At 46.7% G+C, this 26,626-nt stretch overlaps 1 protein-coding gene across 1 annotated transcript; it reads left to right on the top strand.

Annotated features, from left to right (window-relative positions):
- Window positions 1–26,600, top strand: LOC125723836 (NLR family CARD domain-containing protein 3-like). The gene is made up of 7 exons (XM_049000669.1): window positions 1–14; window positions 13,032–13,095; window positions 13,279–13,507; window positions 14,106–15,825; window positions 22,833–23,006; window positions 23,338–23,511; window positions 24,219–26,600. Exons 2-7 carry the CDS (start codon window positions 13,039–13,041, stop codon window positions 24,400–24,402), a joined length of 2,538 nt encoding a protein of 845 aa, XP_048856626.1. The 5' UTR covers window positions 1–14; window positions 13,032–13,038; the 3' UTR covers window positions 24,403–26,600.
- Window positions 26,601–26,626: the final 26 nt, after the last annotated feature.

Genomic DNA, 26,626 nt, shown 5'->3' on the forward strand with positions numbered 1-26,626 from the left:
CCTACAGATCAAAGGTAAATGTGCATTTAAACAAACACTGTTAATGACATTCAGACTCTCAGTCAAATGGCACAGAGACACATACAAGCTATGAGGAAATAACATATTTATAATAAATGCAGCAATTTTTACCTTTAACAGATTCCATCACCTTGAGAATTTAAAAGTTTTGTCTTTATTCTATATAAATAACATCTGAGGATTCCTGTAAAACCTGGCTTCCTGTGAGCTGGAATAGGAAGTTATTTAATCACAAAGTGGATTTTAAATTTCAATCCGCAGCACAGAGCTAGAAAAAACTGGTTTGCTTGTCCCCCCCCCCCCCCCCCCCCCCGCATATCCATTAAAGAATGACTCGACAATAGATTGTCGTCTCGTGAGATGGATGTTTCTGTTATGATAACAAATAATTTCACTCTCATGAATTCATTAGATCATACTCAGAAGAAGGCTTTAGTTTAACATGTTTAGTCAAACTGTGTGGCTTAAACAATAAACTACTATCATCAGACAAAAAATGAGAAAGACTATTGGTTTCTTTGCCAAAGGTGACGTTTAAATACTTGCTGATTTAGATCATAATTAATGTGACACTGTAGTGGTTCTCATCCCCTGAGTATAAAATAAGATGATTTGTTGATCCAAGAGGGGAAATTCTCTTGTGTTCAGCAGCAAACTGTTGTTATTTATATGATTAAAAACAGAGAGCAGCTTTTACCACATTAAAAATGGGACGATAAGGCTGGCTGTGGGGGCTGCACATCGACAGCAGGCATTGTGGTGTCTAACGGCAGCAGGAAGGAAAGATCCCCAGTAGCGCTTCTTAGCTCACGGTGGGGGAATGAGCCGGTGGCTGAAGGTGCCCCAAGATAGCGCCTCCTGGAGCCTCGGCTGGGTTATGGACCGGGCCAGTGGGGCCAGTGCCCTGGGGTCTCAGGACATTAGAAGCTGTGAGTCACAACATTTATAGTGCAAGCCATGAAATGCCCCCCCTGTGGGGTGTAAGAGAAAGAGCACTGAGAGGTAACAGTGTTACTGTACAGCCCACTAGCATGCATGTCTCTCTGGGTCTATAGTCAGGCCATAGGGCACTTGGCACACGCCAGCCGCCTGGGGTACTTGGCACGGTTTTTCGAAACTCTTGCTGGATGTGTTGTCATAGCAGCACATCCAAATTCTCAGACCTGCTCGGAGCAGGTTTGTTCTGCGTAAACTAGGATTAGCTCACAGACTTAATCAGTGTCCGTGCGTGGAAATGGGTTCAGTCATGGCCTCGCCATTCATATATGTAAAATAAACAAACACATACGTACACACACAAACTCATACATACAAACATATATATATATATATATATGAATGAAATGTTGTGTTTGTACTTCACTTTAACTTGTTCCCATGTCAACATGATTTTATCTGTAATTATGACAATAAAAGAATGATGAAACACTGGAAACGTAATATTACATTCAAGTGATAAATACAATAACTAAAAATTACATTTAATTTGTCGGACACTTTTTGCCAGCCGTCTTTTCTGGTTTGGGTCGCTTTTGATGTGTTTCCTTTAGTAGATACTAAATCTTTGAATTCATCATACTCCTCTGTAGCATTCCCCTCGGATTGATGGCCGAAAGACTTGACTGATGGTTCACGATTTATTTAAAATAAATTAATTACCAAAAAAAACGTAGCCAACGTAAGAGCTTGTGCCTTTACCAGGGGGGGGGGCTTAAACCATTTACAAAATATCATAAAGCAAAACACAAACATGTTCTCCGCTTAGCTTAGCTTAACGATGTTCTGGTAACCGAAAAAAACGGAAGTCCCTCAAAAAAAGGGGTCCCACTAAATAAAACTACATAAGCATAAATGAATGTATACAAATGAAAATTAAAAAATATGCAATACGCAACTCAATATGTTTTGTAACATTAATTAGTCTCGTGTCAAACCTTGGGGTTATTTACACTCCCACCAAAATTATGTGTGTTCCAAGCAATACCCACAAACACAAATAATTTTCAAATCTGTATCATGGAAAATAAAGCATAAACATCAGTGAAATGTACTTAAGTAGCTTCTAATAACAAGACTAACCTCTGCACTGGACGTTCTAGCACTGACAGCTTACCAAGGCGTTCCCCTTTCTCGCTAAGTCTCCTATCTCCTATACATATTTTACCCTTTCTTACCAGTCCATCTTCATCAGTGACAGTCTCTAAAATCCGTCCCAGTTTCCATTCACATCTGGGTAACCAGTCATCCACAAGCATCACTGTATCTCCCACTTGTACATTTCTCTTCGGTGTGTGCCAACGCTGTCTTGAAATAATAATGTGGAGATACTCCCTTTCCAGTGACTCCAAAATTGTTCCGCCAGATACTGTACTCTGCGCCATCTCCTTTGTCCATAAAGGTCCTCCCTAACAAACTTCCCTGGTGGAGGTAGAGCCATGTTGGACTTCATTGTAAGTAGATGATTGGCTGTGAGTGGTTCCATACTATCAGGGTTGTACAGGTTGTCCACAGTAAGTGGTGTTGAGTATAGCCATGACTTCATAAAACAACGTTCACAGAGAAGTACCGTTGAGTCTGCAAGAGGCCAATGATAATGTGGAGTTCAACACACTCCTTATGGTCCTTATCTGGCTCTCCCACACACCTCCGACGTGACAGGAGTGAGGTGCGTTGAAAACAAAATCACAATGGTTTTCGGATAGAAAGGTGGTGAGTCTGGGAGTGTCAAGTTCTTGTAAAGCTTTGTTCAATTCGTTCTTTGCCCCCACAAAGTTGGTGCCTTGATCACATTGGATTTGTCGAACAGCACCACGAATTGCAATGAAATATCTCAGACCATTTATAAAGGCACCAGTGGACATATCCTCTAACATTTCACTATGATCGCTCGTGAGCAGAAGCAAGTGAAAAGCAAACCATATCTTTTATGCTGCTTTCTTCCCTCTCTAGTGGTAAAGGGACCAAACAGTCCATGCCACACTATGAGAAAGGTGGGGAGGGCTCTACACCTTCCTTTGGAAGGTCACTCATCCTTTGACCTTCTGCAGGTCTTCTGAGTCTCTGGCAAGTGACACACTGCCGGATAAAAGATGCAAGTGCTCTGCTTATTCCAGGAGTCCAATAGCCATTAGATCTGATTTCATTGATGGTAAAGCCCTCGCCTTGATGTTTTACTCTTTCATGATAATGACTAATTATCAGCTTAGTCAGATGATGGTTTTTTGATAAGATCACTGGGTGTCTGAGTAAGTTGGAGAAGGATGATCGACTGAGCCTTCCTCCCCCCCTGATTCTGCCATCTGCATCTACAAAGGCATCTACTGTAGGTGCTGCACCTTGGGATGATCTGGCAGCCGACCTCCCTTCTTCAGTAACTTTATTTCTTGTTTGTACACCTGCTTTCGGAGGTGTTTGACCATGACACGCCCTGCACTTTCCAATGCACTTACATTAGCGGGGCCATTTATTTTTCATTTAACTCGTCGCAAAAGGCATGAAATGGCCTTAGTAGCCTGCAACCATGATGAGAACTCGGACAAGCGGTCAGCAGCACTACACCCCTGTATGCAGTGTTCCAGTTCTTCTCACCTCTGGATCACCTATTAGAGGTTCCAGTACTACATCTGTTATTATCGGTATTTCCTGTTTCCAGAGGAACACAGAACCACCAAACCAATTTGAGGAAAACAACTCATTTATGGTTTTCCCTCTAGAGGCAGTGTCTGCCGGATTCTCTTCCGTTGAGACATAAAGCCATTGTTGAAGATTTGTACTGTGGCGAAATGTCTGAACCCTATTGGCTACAAACGTGTGAAAGAGTCATGCATCATTATTTATGTAGCCCGGAACTACTTTGGAGTCAGTCCAGAAGAACTCCTCCACATTCAAATAGCTAAGCTCTTCTCTAAGCATATTGCGGACTGTAACTGAGACTACTGCCACTGATAATTCTAGTCTTGGTATGGTGGTCACCTTTGTGGGAGCTACACGGGACTTTCCTTTGATGAGAGCACAATGGACCTTTCCTTTCTCATACTTGACTCTCGGATAGGAGCACTGACCATACCCTAAGGTGCTTGCGTCAAAGACGTGGTGTAACTCTCTCTTCACAACCCTTCCAAAATTGAGAGGTAAGTAGCATCTATCTATGTTCATGGTCTTTAACTTGACAAGGTCCCTTTGCCAGCTCTCCAGCTCCTCTGGCAGTGGGTTGTCCCAGCCAGTACCTTGGTGACACATTTCCTGGAGGATCCTTTTCCCTTTAAGGAAATATGGAACAAGGAACCCAAGAGGATCGAATATAGAAGCAATGGTAGACAGTACTTCCCGCCGTGTCATTGGTGGTTCCTTTAGAGTGATGTTAAACTTAAAGCAATCACTTTCTGTCTTCCACTGAATCCTCAGTGCTCGTTCCAGGGGGCTGTCATTGAAAGTGATTTCCTTTGCCTTACCATCTGTAGCACGCTCTGATGAGGGTATGCTCTGTTAAACAGCATGGGTGTTTCACACAAACTTGTGAAGACGAAGGCCACCCTTTGCACATACCTCTCTTGCCTCCTGTGCTAACTGAATGACCTTCTCCACAGTTTCCATACTTGTGACTCCATCATCCACGTAGAAGTCTCTTTCAATAAACTGGGACCCTAATGGATGAGTGTCTGCTCTCATTAGCTAAGCGTTTAAGTCCATAGTTTGCACAGCCAGGAGACGATACTGCTCCAAAAAGATGTTCCTTCATTCGGTATTCTTTTGGCTGTGGACTCATGTCTCCATCTTTCCACCATAGGAAGCGCAGATAGTTGCAGTCGTTCTCCTTGACATGGAACTGATGAAACATTTTCTATATGTCACATGTCAGAGCAATGTGATGCTGCTGGAACCTTATGAGAACGTCAGTTAGATTATTAATTATGTCTGAACCTGGAAGTAGATGTTCATTTAGGCTGGTACCATTGTCCTTTGCAGAGCAGTCGAACACAACACACAACTTATCTGGCTTTTTTTGATGGTAGACACCATGGTGGGGAATGAACCATTGTTCACCATGAGTGCCAAAATCATGGACCTCTTCAGCATCACCTCTCTCAATGATATCCTTCATGTTTGCAGTGTAATCTTGTTTATATTTCTCATCCTTGCAGAATTTACGCCCTAAATGTCTGAGCCTGACTTCAGCTGTTATCAGGTAAATGTGCCTGTTATCAGGTAAATGTGACCATTGTATAAAAAGAAGTGGCATTTCATAACGTCCTTGGTAGTTTTTCTTTATACCTTCCTTGAGCCTGTCCAGGATAATTAGATCCTCTTGAGAGTTTGCCTTAAACTCTCCTCTGACATCCTTGAAATCCAGCTCTAGGACTTGAAGTATATCTGTTGGTGTTATTAGACGCAGCTCCTGTACCGCAGCTCGGTGACTAAGGCGAATTCTGCGGTTGTATCAAGCTAAGGTGTTGGGCAGCCAACGATACTCCATCCTAAGTCTGTCAGCACAGCATATGGTTCATTGTCTCCACCTAGTATCACCTGTCTAGGCGCCAGCGATCCTGAACAGTTGTACCCAATTAAGAGTCAAACATCACAGCTGAGGAGGGGTGGTATCTTATCAGTTATTGCAGCAAGGTGAGTCCAGCGTTTAGCAGTTTCGTGCGTTGGAATGTGATCACGATTGAGAGGTATGCAGTCTTTGGTGTATGCAGGAGGGAGAGCAATGCGCACCGATGAATTGTAACCCCTTACACAGAGTCCTGATACTCTCTCACTCATCACCATATTCTCTCCCAACATGGTGGTGAGTTTCAGCTGCACTGGGTAAGTGTCCATTTGTAATTCATTGCTCACCTCTTTGTCAGTGAAAGTGCTGTCACTGTGCGTGTCTGATAAAGCATATGCAAGTTGTTCCTTTGCTGGATCTTTGACACAGGATACCCACACAGGTACAATCATGGAGGTGCTATGTGACTGTTCTTGACTGGTGGCATTAAGTGACATAGCATCTGTAGTTTCCTTACATTGCTTGTAGCTCTGATTATATCAGGCACAGGTTGGTCTCTACTTCCATTCTTCTCACAGCTGTAATCATGAAGACTAGTGGGGTGCCTTCTCCTGCATACCTCACAGCTATGGCGACGACGGCATTCCTTTGCACAGTGACCTGGTTTTAAACAAGCATAGCTCAGCTTATTGTCCTTTACATATGAACTTCGGTTCTCAGGAGACGTTTTCATAAGATCAGGACATCTGTGGAGCTGATGCTTGTTACACTGGCATCAGATGCATGGAGCCCATACTCTGTCGTTAGTTGATGTCTCTTTATCCCTGCCAACAGTGGCTTGAGTGCTGAGAACATTAACCCTGTTTCTTTTAGGTTCCCTTGTAATTATTTTATCCTGGTGTGAATCCACTGAGTGAAGTGCATGTAGGCAGGTGACAGGATTGCATGCAATTTCTGCCTCAATTGATATGAATCTGGCAAAGTCTTGGAAAGATGGGAATTCGCCACCTTCCATGAGGGCTACCGTAACCCGACGATTCCAGCGCAATGCTAACTAGTCAGGTAGCTTCTGAATTAATGTTTGATTTTCCCCACAGTCACTCAGTATGTCTAGGCCCTTTGCATGAGGCATAGTTTGCAAACAGGCATTTAAAAATCAGAAAATGTCTGTAACCCTTCGGCATCTTTGGACGGTATTTGTGGCCATTTTGAGAGCCTCTCCGGAAATGCCCTTTGGATGATGAATGGCTGACCGTAACGCTGACCGTATCACTGACCGTATGGCTGACCGTATCACTGACCGCATGGCTGACCCTATGGCTGACCGTATGGCTGACCGTATGGCTGACCGCATCGCTGACCGTATGGATGACTGTATCACTGACCGTATCGCTGACCGTATGGCTGACCGTATGGATGACCATATGGCTGACCGCATGGCTGACCGTATCGCTGACCATATCACTTACCGTATGGCTGACCATATCACTGACCGTATCACTGACCATATGGCTGACCGTATAGCTGACCGTATCACTGACCGTATGGATGACCGTATGGCTGACCGTATCGCTGACCGTATGGCTGACCGTATGGCTGACCGTATGGATGACCGTATGGCTGACCATATCACTGACCGTATCGCTGACCGTATCACTTACCGTATGGCTGACCATATCACTGACCGTATCACTGACCGTATGGCTGACAGTATAGCTGACCGTATTACTGACTGTATGGATGACCGTATGGCTGACCGTATCGCTGACCGTATCGCTGACCATATCGCTGACCGTATGGCTGACCGTAACGCTGACCGTATGGATGACCGTATGGCTGACCGTATCGCTGACCGTATCGCTGACCATATCGCTGACCGTATGGCTGACCGTATGGCTGACCGTATGGCGGACCGTAACGCTGACCATATGGCTGACCGTAACGCTGACCGTATGGCTGACCGTATGGCTGACCGTATGGCTGACCATATCACTGACCGTATCACTGACCGTATGGCTGACCGTATAGCTGACCGTATCACTGACCGTATGGCTGACCGTATGGCTGACCGTAATGCTGACCGTATGGCTGACTGTATGGCTGACTGTATGGCTGACCGTAACGCTGACCGTATGGATGACCGTATGGCTGACCATATCACTGACCGTATCACTGACCGTATGGCTGACCGTATAGCTGACCGTATCACTGACCGTATGGCTGACCGTATGGCTGACCATATCACTGACCGCATCACTGACTGTATGGCTGACCGTATAGCTGACCGTATGACTGACCGTATGGCTGACCGTATGGCTGACCGTAACGCTGACCGTATGGATGACCGTATGGCTGACCATATCACTGACCGTATCACTGACCGTATGGCTGACCGTATAGCTGACCGTATCACTGACCGTATGGCTGACCGTAACGCTGACCGTATGGCTGACCGTATGGCTGACCGTATGGCTGACCGTAACGCTGACCGTATGGATGACCGTATGGCTGACCATATCACTGACCGTATCACTGACCATATGGCTGACCGTATAGCTGACCGTATCACTGACCGTATCACTGACCGTATGGCTGACCATTTCACTGACCGTATCACTGACCGTATGGCTGACCGTATAGCTGACCGTATCACTGACCGTATGGCTGACCGTATGGATGACCGTAACGCTGACCGTATGGATGACCGTATGGCTGACCGTATGGCTGACCATATCACTGACCGTATCACTGACCGTATGGCTGACCGTATAGCTGACCGTATCACTGACCGTATGGCTGACCGTATGGCTGACCGTATGGCTGACCGTAACGCTGACTGTATGGCTGACCGTATCGCTAACCGTATGGCTGACCGTATCACTGACCGTATGGCTGACTGTATGGCTGACCATATGGCTGACCGTATCACTGATTGTATCGCTGACCGTATCACTGGCCATATCGCTGACCGTATCACTGACCGTATGGCTGACCGTATAGCTGACCGTATCACTGACCGTATGGCTGACCGTATGGCTGACTGTATGGCTGACCGTATGGCTGACCATATCACTCACCGTATCACCGACCGTATGGCTGACCGTATAGCTGACCATATCACTGACCGTATGGCTGACCGTATGGCTGACCGTAACGCTGACTGTATGGCTGACCGTATGGCTGACCATATCACTGACCGTATCACTGACCGTATGGCTGACCGTATAGCTGACCGTATCACTGACCGTATGGCTGACCGTATGGCTGACCGTATGGCTGACCGTAACGCTGACCGTATGGCTGACCGTATGGCTGACCGTATGGCTGACCGTAACGCTGACCGTATGGATGACCGTATGGCTGACCGTATGGCTGACCATATGGCTGACCGTATGGCTGACCGTATCACTGACCGTATGTCTGACCGTATGGCTGACCGTATGGCTGACCGTAACGCTGACTGTATGGCTGACCGTATGGCTGACCGTATCACTGATTGTATCGCTGACCGTATCACTGACCATATCGCTGACCATATGGCTGACCGTATGGCTGACCGTATCGCTGACCGTATGGCTGACCGTATGGCTGACTGTATGGCTGACCATATGGCTGACCGTATCACTGACCATATCGCTGACCGTATCACTGACCGTATAGCTGACTGTATGGCTGACCGTATCACTGATTGTATCGCTGACCATATCACTGACCATATCGCTGACCGTATCACTGACTGTATAGCTGACTGTATGGCTGACCGTATCACTGACCGTATCGCTGACCGTATCGCTGACCGTATGGCTGACTGTATGGCTGACCGTATGGCTGACCGTATCACTGACCGTATCGCTGACCATATGGCTGACCGTATGGCTGGCCGTATCACTGACCATATCGCTGACCGTATCGCTGACCGTATGGCTGACCGTATCGCTGACCGTATCACTGACCATATCGCTGACCGTATCGCTGACCGTATGGCTGACCGTTTGGCTGACCGTATCGCTGACCGTATCACTGACCATATCGCTGACGTATGGCTGACTGTATCGCTGACCATATCGCTGACCGTATTACTGACCATATCGCTGACCGTATCGCTGACCGTATGGCTGACCGTTTGGCTGACCGTATCGCTGACTGTATCGCTGACCATATCGCTGACCGTATCACTGACCATATCGCTGACCAAGCTTATTCCAAGCATCTTTGCATGCCTCATCATCACTTTGGTAGAACGTGCCCTCAAGACATTTATGATCAGGACCACTGATATATTTCTTAAGGTAATACAGCTTATCTGCTTAAGAGATACCTGTTCTCTGAATGAGTACATAAAGGATGCCTTCCATTCAATAAAATGAATTGGATCCCCGTTAAACACAGCAGGCTCTGGCATTGGGAGCCTGTTAACGGCTATGCTGTTCTGAATAGCTTGAGCCAGGTAAGACACATCTGTGAGGGATGGTGTTGTGACATCATGCGAAGGCTGATGTCTGTCATAGGTGCTTTGTAGTCAAACTTAAAGGTCTGGCCATCCATCCATCCATCCATTTTCCAAACCGCTTATCCTACTGGGTGGTGGGGGGTCCGGAGCCTGTCTCGGAAACAATGGGCACGAGGCAGGGAACAACCCAGGATGGGGGGCCACCCCATCGCAGGGCACGCTCACACACCATTCACTCACACATGCACACCTATGGGCAATTTAGCAAGTCCAATTAGCCTCAGCATGTTTTTGGACTGTGGGGGGAAACCGGAGTACCTGGAGGAAACCCCACGACGACATGGGGAGAACATGCAAACTCCACACACGTGACCCAGGCGGAGACTGCATGCGCAACTTCCTTCACTGCTGTGATCCCTGAAGCAGTTAGTATTCTGTAATACAGTAGGACATTCCAGAGGGAGTGGCGCACGCTGATGACATCATGCACATTATGTCCACTGGGATGGAGAACAGGTGCAGGATGATGATATGTTTAATGTTTCGTCATATTTAGGCAGCAGTATCGCCCCAGCTAGTGGGGACCCGGGGACCAGCTGGTACAGAAGCGGGGGGGCAGGGATGTGGGAAACAAGCTGATAGGCGCCCCCCCCTCCCCCCCCCCCCGTCTGACGCTCCCTGCTCACCCACGAGTCCCAGGCCGGCGTGGCTGTGGGCCAGTCGCTCACAGAGCAGGCGGCTCCATTGATAAGCAAAGCAGAGCCGTATCGAGGGGTGGGGTAGCAGGGGGGGGGGGCCCAAGAAACCGCCTCCGCTGCCGCCTGCGCAGCCCGAGCAGCCGCCCCCTTTGCCTGCAGCTCCCGAGCGGGCGCCCCCACCGCCTGCAGCTCCCGAGCGGGCGCCCCCTCCGCCTGCGCAGCCCGAGCGGCCGCCCCCTCCGCCTGCAGCTCCCGAGCGGGCGCCCCCTCCGCCTGCGCAGCCCGAGCGGCCGCCCCCTCCGCCTGCAGCTCCCGAGCGGGCGCCCCCTCCGCCTGCGCAGCCCGAGCGGCCGCCCCCTCCGCCTGCAGCTCCCGAGCGGCCGCCCCCTCCGCCTGCAGCTCCCGAGCAGGTGCCCCCTCCGCCTGCAGCTCCCGAGCAGGTGCCCCCTCCGCCTGCAGCTCCCGAGCGGCCGCCCCCTCCGCCTGCAGCTCCCGAGCAGGTGCCCCCTCCGCCTGCGCAGCCCGAGCGGCCGCCCCCTCCGCCTGCAGCTCCCCGAGCGGCCGCCCCCTCCGCCTGCGCAGACCGAGCGGCCGCCCCCTCCGCCTGCAGCTCCCGAGCGGCCGCCCCCTCCGCCTGCGCAGCCCGAGCAGCCGCCCCCTCCGCCTGCAGCTCCCGAGCAGCCGCCCCCTCCGCCTGCAGCTCCCGAGCGGGCGCTCCCTCTGCTTGCAGCTCCTGCGCCCACGCCGGAGGCGCACCCTCTGCCAGTGACTGTGCCCCTTGTGACTCCCGTTCCTTGCCCCATGCCGGTCCCTTCTGCCCCAGACCTGATCCTGGTGACTCTTCTGCCCTCGCCCCGGCGAGCTCGACCCCCCACCAAGGGTCCTTATTTCTGTGTCCTGTAAGGGGAGAGGACACAGACGCAGGGCTGGGGTCCCACCCACCCTACCCCCTGGCTCGCCCTCCCTTGCCTGCGCTGGGGCTTGGTCGGCACCTGCGGTTCCTCGCCCTCCGGGTTGGCTGTTGCCTGCGGGTCCCCCTCCGCAGCCTCATCGCCCTGTCTTGCTCCCCACTCTGGTGCCCGGTCAGTCGCCTGCGGACTCCCCTGCTGCAGCTCCTCAGTTGCCTGCGGTTCCCTCCACTCCGGCACGTCGGAGGACGTCGCCACCTGCTGCGGCTCCCCCCCTCTCCTTGCCCTCGCCTAGGTCCCCTCCAGCTCCTTCGTCCCCTTCCCTGGGTCTCCCTCCACCTCCCTCCTCGGCCCCTCCGTCAGTGCCTCGCCCTGCCTCCTCTGCTGCTCTGAGGTCCCCTCCTGTTCCGGCCGCCTGCGGCCCCTCTGACGGCCACCCGTTGCCCGCTGGGGCTCCCTCGGACTCCCCTTGGTTCCCCCTCCTTCTCTCCCTACTCCCCTGCCTGTCTCCCTCCTTCGTTTGCTCCTCCTCCCGGCTATGTCTCTCCTGTCTCCCTTCCTCGTCCCTTTGTTCCTCCTCCGTTCACTCCTGGTCCTTTTGTCCAGCCTGTTCCCGCTATGTCTCCTTTCCTAGTCTGTCTGTCTGCCCTCCCTGTCCTTTATCAGGTTTTGTCCTACTTCTTGTCTCTGTGCCTGTTCTGTGTCTCGGTCATGTTTCCGGTGTCCCTTGAATGGTTTTGTTCTTCTTTTCCAGGTCCCGTTTCCCTCGTCTCGTCCGTCGCCTCCTCTGAGGGGGGGGGGTCTGTCATACCCGGCTCGTACGATCCTCGTGTGTGCCACGCCCCCCTGATTATCCACGTGTGCTTCCCGGATCGTACCCACCTGTGTCCGATTATTTTCAATCAGTCCTGTCTATTTGAGTCCATGTCTTGCCCTGGTTCCTGGTCTGTCACTGATGTTAGTTGGCGTCTGATGTTTCCTGCCCTTAGTCCTGTGATTAAACCCCGTTTACCCCTTATTCTACCGGCCTGCCTGATCCTTGCCTGCCTGCCTGTCCGTGCACCTTCCCCGTTCACCGGCGATCTTAACATTGGGATTTTGTACCACTAACTTTTCCAGCCTTCTATTGCCCCCATCCCAACTTTTTTGAGATACGTTGCTGTCATGAAATTCAAAATGAGCCAATATTTTTCATGAAATAGCAAAATGTCTCAGTTTAAACATCTGATATGTTTTCTATACTTTGTTATGAATATAATACAGGTTTATGAGATTTCCATATCATTACATTCTGTTTTTATTTACAATTTGCACAATGTCCAACTTTTTGGAATTGGTGTTGTAATATAACACAATGTTATTCTTTATCTGCAGTAACAGCAATTTTAATGGGGAACTTTTCAGTCTTTCTGTTACATTTGTGTAGATGAATTGAGGTCTTTATGTTTCTGCCTAATTCACAGAGACCAAATGGAAGATTGCAGTTCAGATCTACATGATAAATCGGGTTTATCATCCAAATTGAAGGTTTGTATTTATTGCTGATATATATTTTCTTGGCTGTTATGTGAATTAGCTTATATTTTATACAGCTGCATAATAATAAATTCATCATCTTAAAGAAAATATGTTTTAAACTATGATTCACAAGTGAAACTCTGAAAAGGTTTGGTGTAAGTAGCAATAATTAACTCTGACTGTTTATTTTAGTCGCTAGAGGAAAAAGCCATGAAGTTCCTAAAGGACGAGCTGAAGACGTTTGTGAGGCACCTAGATCAGAATTACCCAGAATGCTCTGAGCCTCAGCTGGAGGAGGACAATGCCCTGGACTGTGATGGTCAGATGCAGAAGACCAGTGTTAGAGAGGTAGCTCTGAAGATCACAGTGTACATCCTGAGGATCATGAAACATAATGATCTTGCTGACCTGCTGGACAAGAGTAAGAACTTTATAATATTATGTACATGTACAATATTGTGTAAACGTCTTAGGCAGTCAAAGAAAAGGATGTTTAAATGGTCTTTATGTTGGTGTAGAACTACTATAATATGTATGTCAAAGTGTGTTTGCCATTTCAGAACCTCTCCCAAAAGCAACCTAATATTTACAGAAATCGTGCAGTATATCCCTGTATTTTTTTACTTGACCACTAACACACCTCATGTGGCTGATCAATATCTCATTGAGTTTTAAACTTATTTAATTAATGAATGAAGTGAGCTGGTGGTGAAATTTAACAAATACATGGACTGGCTGTGGTGCCCCTGAGGAGAGGTTTGGGAACTGAAAAGGGGTTTTGTGTTTTTTGGTTCTGAGCAGATATACACTTACTACCCAGATAAATGGCTTTAAACATTTCCTTAAAGGATGTTCCAGTAAAAATACGCATGATAAAACTTTCAGTTTCACATTCACAGTCACAGGGAAATATCAGGATATGTATGTGCAAAAAAGTGTGTTTTTGGAAAATATTCTTCCTCTCATATTGGTCAGGATCACGGTGAGAATTAGTGCATTTTTCTCTCATTTCTTTTCAGGACAGCTCATGCTGCAACATCAACAGGAAATGAAATGTAAACTTAAGAAGCAATTTGAGTGTGTATTTGAAGGGAAAGCTAAGGAAGGACAGCCAACACTTCTCAGTGAGATTTACACAGAACTCTACATAACTGAAGGTGGGACTGGAGCAGTCAATGATGAACATGAAGTGAGACAGATTGAAACAGCATCCAAGAAAAGTCGAACAGAAGATACTACAGTCAAGTGCAATGATATATTTAAACCCTTATGTGGGCGTGTGACACCTATCAGAACTGTACTCACTAAAGGGGTGGCAGGTATCGGGAAAACAGTCTCTGTGCAGAAATTTATTCTCGACTGGGCAGAAGGAAAAGCAAACCAGGATGTTCACTTCATATTTGCTCTTCCTTTCCGGGACCTGAATTTGATTAAGGGTGAATACAGTCTCATTGAACTGCTTTGCCACTTTGTCCCAGAACTGAAATCTCTTGAATCCACTGAGCTGTTTATGTACAAAATCTTGTTCATCTTTGATGGTCTGGACGAGTGTCGCCTTCCTCTGGATTTTCAGAACAATGAGAGCTGGTTTGATGTAACAAAGAAAACGTCACTGGATGTGCTGTTGACTAACCTCATTAAGGGGAATCTGCTCCCATCTGCTCTCCTCTGGATAACCTCCCGGCCAGCAGCAGCCAATCAGGTACCTCCTGAGTGTGTCCACCAGGTGACAGAGATACGAGGGTTCAGTGATGCCCAGAAGGAGGAGTATTTCAGGAGGAGATTTAGGGATCAGAGCCTGGCCAGCAGGATTATCACACATGTGAAATCATCAAGGAGCCTCTTCATCATGTGCCACATACCTGTGTTCTGCTGGATTTCAGCCACTGTGCTTAAGAGGTTTTTTAGTGAGACTGACAGGGGAGAAATTCCAAAGACTCTGACTGAAATGTACACACACTTCCTGATCTTTCAGACAAGTGTAAAAAATGACAAGTATATGAAAAACCATGAAACTAAGCTTAAAGAATACAGCAAGGAATTCCTTTTGACACTTGGTGAACTTGCTTTTGACAACCTTGAGAAAGGCAATCTCATATTTTATGAGCAAGATCTGACAGAGAATGGCATTGATGTCAGTGAAGCTTCAGTTTACTCTGGAGTGTGCACAGAAGTCTTTAAAGAGGAGTATGGGTTATACCAGGAGAAGGTGTACTGCTTTGTGCATCTGAGCATCCAGGAGTATCTCGCTGCTTTATATGTGTTTCTGTCAAACTCATCAGCTGACCTGCTGAAGACTGCAGTGGATCAGGCATTAGAGAGCAAGAATGGACACTTGGACCTCTACCTCCGCTTCCTCCTGGGCCTCTCAACAGACTCCAGTAAGACTCTGTTACAAAGGCTACTGGGGCCGACAAGAATCACCTCACATATCATTAAGGATAGAGCCCAGTACATCAAGGGGAAAATAAAGGAGAATTTATCTCCAGAAAGGACCATCAATCTGTTCCACTGTCTGACTGAATTGGGTGACAATTCTCTAGTAGAGGAAGTACAAAGATACCTGAATTCAGGAAACATTTCAGCAGATGACCTCTCACCTGCACAGTACTCAGCTCTGGCCTTTGTGATGCTGATGTCCGATGAGGAGCTGGATGTGTTTGACCTGAAGAAATACATCAGATCGGATAAACAGCACTGCAGGCTGCTGCCTGTGGTCAAGAACTCCAGGACGGCTCTGTAAGTGACGTGGGGATGGGAAATCATGTCTGGTCTGGCAGTAATACATGAATATTGTTTGAAATGTGTAATATATATTATATATTTCTCCTCATGGATTAATAAGTGAGTTTTATTTTGGTAATCACAGCTATAGCTGATGTATAGCAGTAGCTAATCTTGACCACAGACTTTATAATGACTGAAGGTAGTGATGTCACTTTTTGTTTGTTACTACGTTTCCATTCCCATCCAGTCTGCCTTCTGATCACAGCACAGCATCCTAACCTGCTATAGAAACAGTGAGGGCTCTTTATCCACAGGGTGTATCAGTGGTATGTGAGTGTTATTGTCAGCAGGCGTGTTCATGTGATGGAGCCCAGAGCTGGGAGCTTCCGTATGACTGCTGTCTCTGGCTGCTCACTGGCGCCCTCTGCTGGCCTCAGCTGCACCTTGCTGAGGATGTGACGACACATGTAGTCTGGCAGACATAAACAAACATTGTTTAAAATATAAAATTAATATGTATATATGTAATTTATTTCCCCTCTTTTATCAACAAGGTTCCTTTTTAACCTAGTTTATATTAACTGAAGGTAGTGATGTAGTAAAAACAAAAAGACAAGATTTCCACGACCATCATTTGTGTAACAAATAACCAAAGATACAACATCATACAGAATGGTCCAGTTATCATTAATAGTGGGAAAACCACTCATATTTGTTTCAGTTCTGGATGCTGTAGGAAGCATTTCTGTAAATACTGGGTGTGGTGCGTGACTCTCTGGGTTCAGACTTTTTGTTCATAAGCGGAAGGTCGCTGGTTCAGATCTCTTGGCCGGCAGAGTGATGTCATCACTGGGTCCTTGAGCTGCAGGGGTGCTGGATGCTGGCCGATCCTGCGCTGCGACCCCCAAACTTTCTCTCACCTGTATAGGTGTCAGCGTGTCCCCAAGATGGGTGGGGCGAAAAGACAATTTCCCAATGGGGGTGAATGAAGTATCATTATTCATAAATCATTCAAACAAACATTTTTCTAAAAGCCTATTTCACAGGACTGATAGCTTTCCAATTAGTGTATAGTTGGTTAGGGCTGGGCGATAAGTAAAAAAATGTGTATGTGTCATTTAGTATAAAAATATCGCAATAAACAATCATTTTGAGTCCTCCCCCCAAACACTGAGCGCAATTTCAGTTCAGTTCAGATTTATTTGTATAGTGTATTTTCACAACATTATATCATCTCAAAGCACTTTACAGCATCCCTGCCCAAAGCCCCCAGTGAGCAAGTCAGAGGGGACAGTGGCAAGGAATAGCTCCGTAGAAAGAAGAATCCTTGGGAGGAACCATAGTCAAAGGGGGAGCCCATCCTCCAGGGGGCAGCAGAGGAAGCCCTAACCCTAACCAGACTCAAAGGGGGAGCCCATCCTCCAGGGGGCAGCAGAGGAAGCCCTAACCCTAACCAGACTCAAAGGGGGAGCCCATCCTCCAGGGGGCAGCAGAGGAAACCCTAACCCTAACCAGACTCAAAGGGGGAGCCCATCCTCCAGGGGGCAGCAGCAGGCCAGAAGGACGTCACAGGTAGTGGAGACGTCGCAGGCAGCAGGGTAGGCAGGATATCTTGAAAATGTGGGGTCTCCAGGCAGCACAGCCCAGGGGGATTAGGGGAAATAAAATGTGCAGTTAGCCAAAGTAGGGGAGACTAGAGGCAGTGCAAACAGTTAGGTGAGTGCAGTATGTAAGCTCCGGCAGATATGGCTATGGCAGCATAAGTAGGAGGGAGAGGCAGGTGGGAACGCAGGCATGGGGGGTCCCTGAATGTCAGCACTCCAATTCCACAAGGGAGTGTGAAGCTAAAGTGACAGACTGACAGTTCAGTTTATCCAAAGCCAATGGCACCGATCCCCACCCAGCTCTACACCTCACACTATAGGTCTGACTGGGAGTGAGCAGTTAGCTAGAGCTAGAACTAGAGTCCCTATAAGCTAAACTAAACAGGTGTGATTTTAGTCTAGACTTGAATATTGAAAGTCAGCCTGAATCCTGCAGATTCGCTGGAAGACTATTCCACAGCTGAAGAGCTCTATAAGAGAAAGCTCTGCAGCCTGCCGTAGCTCTTTCTGCCCTGGGTACTAACAGATATCCTGCTCTTTATGATGGAAGAAAGCCAGGAGGGTTGTATAAGGCCAGCAGGTTACTAAGGTATTCTGGTGCAAGGCCATTCAGTGTTTTATAAATCAATAGCAGTATTTTGTAGTTAATCCGAGACTTAACTGGAAGCCAGTGAAGGGAGCATAGAACAGGGCTAATATAATCACATTTATTAGTGTTTGTAAGAACTCTGGCTGCTGCATTTTGTACCAGCTGAAGTTTATGTGAGGCACCAGATGGGCACCCAGAAAGGAAGGCATTACAGTATCCAGCCTGGAAGTTATAAAGGTGTTAGTGTTTCCGCTTCATGAAAGGAGAGCATCTTCCGAAGCTTGGCGAGGTTCCGTACATGATAGAACAGAGCTTTAGTGATGCTTTTTATATGAGCATCGAAACATAAATCTGAATCAACCAGAACACCAAGATCTCTGACCACTGTGTTAGGTTGGGTAGGAAGACCACCAAGGTTGAGGTTGTCAAACTTATTTCGAGCCGCCTTCGGACCAGTTAACAGTACTTCTGTTTTTCTGTGTTTAACATAAATAAATTATTTGCCATCCAGCACCGGATATCTAGTCGACAGTCTTCTAACCGAGAGCTGTGATGCATCATCCGGCTTAACAGATATATATATAACTGTGTATCATCAGTAAAACAATGAAACCCAACACCATGATTTCTGATGTGACCAATATATACAGTGTACAGTAGCGGCCCAGCACTGATCCCTGAGGGACACCATTGTAGGAATATTTAGCTCAGGTAAATTTTAATATCTCCACCAATATGTTTTGAAAATAATTACATTTGAATTAATCATTATTTAATGATGTTTATGAACTAATTGTTATGCCGAATGGTTGGTTCCTCCAAACTCAATTACGAATCCCCGTGAGTCTGTTAATGTGAGACTTACATGGGATTCACTAGTTACCAGTATCGCTTAGTAACCTGGGTTAGAAGGTTCGTCCAGCGAGCTGCATCACCAGGTAATGTAAACGATCGGTAGCGAAGCTCCCCTCATGGCCAATGAGAGGGAGCCTCACGATATTTCAGTCGAGTTTGAGGTTTTAGAGCTTAGTAGCCAAATCGCACAGAGGCAGGGACTAGAGAGCACTCAATGAACAGAGGCTGAAGTGGTGTAAAACTGGAGTGATTTTCCATCGGTTTGATACCAAACATGCCATACCAGCCTAGCGGTTCACACCGAATACCATCTGTAATGATTAATTAATGATTACTTATATTATGTCATTATGTTATATTACTCACACCAGTCACTGGTCTAAGTGGTCTAGGTTGCACCTCAATCAGAGGTTACCCTTTATACAGACATTATATGACATATTCTCATGTCAGCAGCACATCTTACCCTTAGATAGACATGGTAGAATACAGGGATCAGATAAGGGCTGCTGAGGAATGTGGAAAATAAAAGGGGGGAGGTTAGTCAGTCAAAGAAAAAGAGTCTTTGAAAGTTAGGACACATTACAAACATAACCTGTCTGTATATTGAGACTAGTAGTTATGGGTAAATAAATATACAGATATACAACAGCCAAACTTAAAAGAAACTTTCTTTAGGGTGTTGGGTGAGTGGTATGTAAGGCAGGATGTCTGGGGAGGGGGTTGTGTGCCAAGTCGAGGGACCCCTGTCCTTGAGGTCCACTCTGCTGTCTGTAGGTCGTTAAAACTTTGAGCAATAAAAGTTGGAGTGCTGGCCCCCCTTGTTATCTGTGTGTGTTTAAGTGTGTCTGTGTGTGGGGTCACAAACCCCCCTTTGAGGCCTAGGCCAATGTGTGCCTCTCGTACCAGGGTAGGCCTTGTCTCAGGCCACCTGGAATTTAAGCTCTGTGCTATGTGCATGTGTGATCCTACACCAGATTTAAAATGGATAACCTTAAAAGGGAAATACTGTTCTGCAAAGCAAGCACAGTTTGTGGAAACACGACCATAAAGTCATAAAGCAGGTTAACAGAACTGCTTAGGTTGTTAAAAAGAAAGGAAGTTGGTTTACTTGTTTGCAGAGTGGAGGGGGTCTTGGCAGTATTAAATAATACCCAGAATGCCGCTGGCGGAGTGTTAACACACACCAGTCACAGGGATCACATCTACAACGGGCCCAGAATGCCGCTGGCGGAGTGTTAACACGCACCAGTCACAGGGATCACATCTACAACGGGCCCAGAATGCCGCTGGCGGAGTGTTAACACGCACCAGTCACAGGGATCACATCTACAACGGGCCCAGAATGCTGCTGGCGGAGTGTTAACATGCACCAGTCACAGGGATCACATCTACGACGGGCCCAGAATGCCGCTGGCGGAGTGTTAACACGCACCAGTCACAGGGATCACATCTACGACGGGCCCAGAATGCCGCTGGCGGAGTGTTAACACGCACCAGTCACAGGGATCACATCTACAACGCCCCCAGAATGCTGCTGGCGGAGTGTTAACACGCACCAGTCACAGGGATCACATCTACGACGGGCCCAGAATGCCGCCGGCGGAGTGTTAACACGCACCAGTCACAGGGATCACATCTACGACGGGCCCAGAATGCCGCTGGCGGAGTGTTAACACGCACCAGTCACAGGGATCACATCTACAACGGGCCCAGAATGCCGCTGGCGGAGTGTTAACACGCACCAGTCACAGGGATCACATCTACAACGGGCCCAGAATGCCGCTGGCGGAGTGTTAACACGCACCAGTCACAGGGATCACATCTACAACGGGCCCAGAATGCCGCTGGCGGAGTGTTAACACGCACCAGTCACAGGGATCACATCTACGACGGGCCCAGAATGCCGCTGGCGGAGTGTTAACACTCACCAGTCACAGGGATCACATCTACAACGGGCCCAGAATGCCGCTGGCGGAGTGTTAACACGCACCAGTCACAGGGATCACATCTACAACGGGCCCAGAATGCCGCTGGCGGAGTGTTAACAGGCACCAGGCACAGGGATCACATCTACAACGGGCCCAGAATACCGCTGGCGGAGTGTTAACACGCACCAGTCACAGGGATCACATCTACAACGGGCCCAGAATACCGCTGGCGGAGTGTTAACACGCACCAGTCACAGGGATCACATCTACAACGGGCCCAGAATGCCGCTGGTGGAGTGTTAACACGCACCAGGCACAGGGATCACATCTACAACGGGCCCAGAATGCCGCTGGCGGAGTGTTAACACGCACCAGTCACAGGGATCACATCTACAACGGCCCCAGAATGCCGCTGGCGGAGTGTTAACACGCACCAGTCACAGGGATCACATCACACCTGCTCTCACATCCCTGCACTGGCTTCCTCTGGCTTCTAGGATTGATTTTAAAGTTCATTTGCTAATTTGTAAATATTTACGTGGTTTAGCTCTGTCCTGCCTCAGTAACATGACTGTAAGGTATGTCCCAGGCAGATCAGTCTGATCATCCGGCAGTAATTTACTGATTATTCCTAAAACCCGGCTGGGGAGGGAGGGGGCAGCTTTTAGTCACTATGGGCCCAAACTCTGGAACTCTCTCCCAGAAAACCTGAGAGCTACTGAATGTCTCAGTACTTACAAAACTAGGCTGAAAAGGCATCTTTTTACCACCGCATATAATAATCTATGATAATCAGTTTTATTATTTTATGCTTTTATTAATATCAGTAATTGTGGGGGGGGGGGGGCGGGCGGTCGCTTCCCCCAGAAGACATAGGGGCTAGAGGCCCCTTTGAGGAGGGGCCCTTAAAGAGGAGATGGGTATTTAAAGTCCTTTATGATGGTTTTTAATTTTATTTTTTTAAAACATTTTTACTCTATTTTTATTTCTTTTGCGCTTATTGTTATTTATTCTGAGCTTATTTGAATTTCTTTTTCTTCTTTTTAAATGTTTGCAAAATTCTTTATAAACGCTGTGGCTAAAATGTGCTATATAAATAATGATTGATTGATTCAGATAGATAGATGAGAGAGAGAGTTTACTTTTAACCACCTTTATTAAACAGTTAGCAACCAATCCTAATCACAGCCCTGGCGGGGTCAGGGACACACTTAAAGCCGTGCCTGAGACTAAGATATGAAAAACTGAGTTGGGAAGCTCAAAATTCCCACCAGAAAGCTGCACTTGAATGGCTGACATTCTGGCTGCTGACTCAGAGATAGAAGTTTGTGATGTGACAATACTGAACTGCTTCAGAATCTTTGGCTAGAAAGCTGAACTGAAAGCAAATCATGAATCTTTCTGTTATCTTGCTTTGTATGTAGCCTAAGCGCGTTTCCCCAGCAAAGACGATAATCGCCGGTTAGTCACTGTCAGATATCGACACCGGGATACTTGTCTGATTACGCTCATTACCGATAATATCATCATATCACCCAGACGTAATTGGTGATTTGACATGTTCCCAGGTATAACAATACAGGGAGAAAAAGGATTTTACTCATGGGATCAAGAATCCAAGTGCCAGTTGCTGCTGCATTAGCTGCTGGGAATGTTCACATCTCCTCCTTTCAGTGATACGTGTCGAGTGTAGGGACACCTGGCAGAAAGATGGCTAAGGACTGCACTGGAAGCACTGGTCTGACTGTTATGGGAGGTTCACGTCCATCTTGCTGTTGATGTGTTCCTATGTATTCCTATAGCTTGTACTTAATGTTTTTACCTCTAGTTTTTAGCAAAGATGCGCTGACTCACAATTAGTGATCATGTGACTGCAGCAGATTGTCAGGACGCACAGAACACTCTGCAGACTATAATTCATTTTGAAGTGTAAGCTGTGCTGCTAATTATAATGAAAACAAATGCTTATTGTAATGCTTTGTATTTTACTAATGTGTAGGATGTGTATATGCTTGTGTCTTAAAGTGTTTTCTGTTTCAGGCTGAACAGCTGTGATCTCATAGATAAACACTGTGAAGTGCTGTCTTCAGCTCTCAGATCAAACTCCTCACCCCTGAGAGAGCTGGACCTGAGTGACAATGACCTGCAGGACTCAGGAGTGAAGCTGCTCTCTGCTGGACTGGGGGACTTACACTGTAAACTGGAGATACTGAGGTCAGTATTACTGGGTATTCCACACTGTAAACTGGGGATACTGAGGCCAGTATTGCTGGGTATTTCAAACCACAAACTGGAGATACTGAGGTCAGTAATATTGGGTATTCCACACTGTACGCTTTAGATACTGAGGTCAGTATTACTGTGTATTCCACACTATAAAGAGGAGATAGTGAGCAATTAGCTAAGGGAAAGAGAGAAGGGGTCCTGCCTTGTCTTAGACACTAAACTGTAATTCTTGAATTATTTATTAGAGCATCACATTTATTTAATAATTATAATGGTGAGGTGATATTATTTACTGGGGAGTTTCTGTCTTTCTCTGCAGACTGTCAGGCTGTAGAGTCACAGAAGAAGGCTGTTCTTCCCTGGCTTCAGCTCTGAAGTTAAACCCCTCACACCTGAGAGAGCTGGATCTGAGCTACAATCACCCAGGAGATTCAGGAGTGAAGCTACTCTCTGCTGTACTGGAGGATCTCAGCTGTAAACTGGAGAAGCTGCAGTGAGTACAGAATATGCATTTTACACAAAAGTAACTGGACAGCAAGAAAACCCACAATGCCTTTCAGCAGTTACATAATAAACAAACACAAACAGCTTCTGTTTTCTTCTCCTACGTCCTTATATCCCACAATCTTATCAGCCCTCGATCCATGCTAGAAATAATTAAGCAGGGAAGCAGGAAACATCCATTCAACCATACTGTGATGTCCGCTGAGCGGAGGAGCAGGCAGACAGGGCAGTGGAGCCGTGAAGACGAGCAAACGGGGTTTATTAAGGGCAGACGAGGAAACACGGCTCACAACATCAATGACAGATCTAGGGAAACAGACCTGAACACGGACTGAAATACACAAGACAAGCCGAAATAACAGGAAACAGCTGGTCAGAATCGGGGCAGCAGACGTGGTTAATGAGGGGGCGTGGCACACGAGGATCACACGAGCTGGGCGTGACACATATAATGCATGCAAAACATTTGTGTTGGTTAGCAAAGTTAACAGCACTGTTACAGATAAACATGCTGACTTTAACGTGTTATGGACAAAAAAATAATGGACACCAAACAGAATCGGAATGATTGTTAAAAGATTTTTTAATAATTTAATTGTTTTCTGAAAATCCATTATGTCATGACCCTTATCCTCCTCATTTGAATACAGTGCTGCAGTGTAAAAAGTGGATTTAAAAGTGTTTAATCTTTTTAAGGGTGGGCCGGTGTGAACTCACAGAGAAATGCTGTGAGGCACTGGCTTCAGCTCTCAGATCAAACTCCTCACCCCTGAGAGAGCTGGACCTGAGTGACAATGACCTGCAGGACTCAGGAGTGAAGCTGCTCTCTGCTGGACTGGGGGACTTACACTGCAACCTGGAGATACTGAGGTCAGTCTGACTGGGTATTCCACACTGTAAACTGGGGGTAGTGAGGTGAGTATTACTGGGTATTTCACACTGTACGCTGGAAATACTAAGGTAGAAAATAACTAATGATTTCAAAATAAAGCAGGAGTATCTAAGTCTAGGGGTTGACTTAAAAAATAACATTAGATTCGCTACAGTAAGTGGAATGTCGAAAGTAAGACTGCATTGGAGGTTAAGGATGACATTAAAAGTTTCTTCCAATATTTTAACTCCCAAAGAGCTCTAAAAGCTGAACTCACTCATCTGCAGGATAGTAAGGGCCTTATAATTGAAAATGAAAATTGATATAGTAAATGAGTTTAATGATTATTTTACACGGGTGTTCACAGTAGAGGACATGATTAACTTACCACCATTTAGTACAAATACAGTGTCGTATATAAACAATATACAGTCCCTCCACAATTATTGGCCCCCTTGTAAAGATTTGTAAAAAGGGTTAGAAAAAAATCCACCTTTTGGCGAAGCAGCTTCATCTCACACTGAAAAAAATGAGAAAAATCCAACCTTTCATTGAAATAAATGTATTCAAAGAAAAACAAATCCTTCATCAAGAAATAATTATTTTCAACAAAAACACACGATTATTGGCAGCCCTGCTTTTAATACTCTGTACAGCCTCCCTTTGCCAGTATAACAGCACTGAGTCTCCTATAACATTTTATAAGGTTGGAGAATACAGAGCAGGACATCTGAGACCATTCCTCTTTACAGAATCTCCCCAGATCACCCAGGGTCCTCGGCCCTCTCTTGTGCACTCTCCTCTTTAGCTCAGCCCACAGGTTTTCAGTGGGGTTCAGGTCAGGGGACTGAGGTGGCCATGGCAGAAGCTTGATTCTGCGGTCAGCTGACCATTTTAATGTTTATTTGGACATGTGCTTAGGATCATCGTCCTGCTGGAAGATCCAATGAAGGCCCAGTTTTTGTTTCCTGGCAGCAGCAGCCAAATTTTGATATAAAATGTCCTGGTATTTCATGGACCCCATAGTGCCATGTACCCTAACGAGGTTTCCAGGGTATTTGGAGGAAAAACAGCTCCACAACATCACAGAACCTCCACCATATCTTACAGCTGGGATAAGGTTCATTTCATTATAACCATCCTTCTTTTTACGCCAAACCCACCTTGAATGTTTATTGCCCAAAAGCTCCATTTTTGTTTCATCTGATCATTGAATTTCATTCCAGTCAAAGTTGTATAATGTTTTGCAAACTCCTGGCTCTAACATTTTAAGTAACTGACAGAAAAAGCTTCTTTCTGTCATAACTTTCAAAACGTCTGTTAGCATGAAGGGGGCATCTGATGGTTTTTTGGAGACGTGGTAACCCCAAGATTTTACTTTGTCTGGTAATTGACTAACAGTCATCCTTGGGGATTTTTGTCTCTCTTACGATCATCCTCACTGTATGTGGGGGCAAAATAAACTTGGGTCCTCTTTCAGGCAGGTTTCTAACAGTTCCAGTTGATGTCCACTTTTTAATTATTGCCCTAACAGTAGAAATGGGCATTTTAAGGCGAGTAGCTATTTTTTAATACCCATTCCCTGACTTATGAAGGTCAGCACACTTCTCCCTCATTTGGTCTGTGTGTCTCTTATCTTTCCCATGTTGATGGATGACTAAGGGAATTTGGGCTCTGTGTCTCCTCATGTTTGTACCCCAGTTACTCAGGAAGTCATGGATTACAGCTTGAAGGTTCCTATTCACTTCAATCAACTCAAATATGTATAATTTACATGGGAAACATGCTTCAGTTACATTGTGTTTGTCACGCTACGTAAATTCGGGTAAGGCAGGTGGGCAGGAAGGACCAGGCAGGAAGGCGGTAAACGGGGCAAACGAGGGTTTAATTGGGAATAGGGCAGGACGGAAACGCAGGCAGGGACAAACGGCAGGTAACGTCAATGACAGACAACGGGTTAGTGTACAACAGAGACTTAAATACAGGGAACTAATCAGAAAAGAACATGACGCGACTGGGCACAATCAGGGAATCACACGTGGGTAATTAGGGGCGTGGCACACACGAGGAGCGGACGGAGCGGGCGTCACAGTGTTCACTATAATTTGCAGGGCTGCCAATAATCGTGGCTCATGTGTTTTTGTTAAAAATAATTATTTATTGATGAAGGATTTGATTTTCCTTCAAATAAATTGATTTTAAGTAAAGGTTGGATTTTTCTCATTTTTTTCCG

Source organism: Brienomyrus brachyistius, unplaced genomic scaffold (genome assembly GCF_023856365.1).
Source record: "Brienomyrus brachyistius isolate T26 unplaced genomic scaffold, BBRACH_0.4 scaffold52, whole genome shotgun sequence".
Taxonomy (NCBI): Eukaryota; Metazoa; Chordata; class Actinopteri; order Osteoglossiformes; family Mormyridae; genus Brienomyrus; species Brienomyrus brachyistius.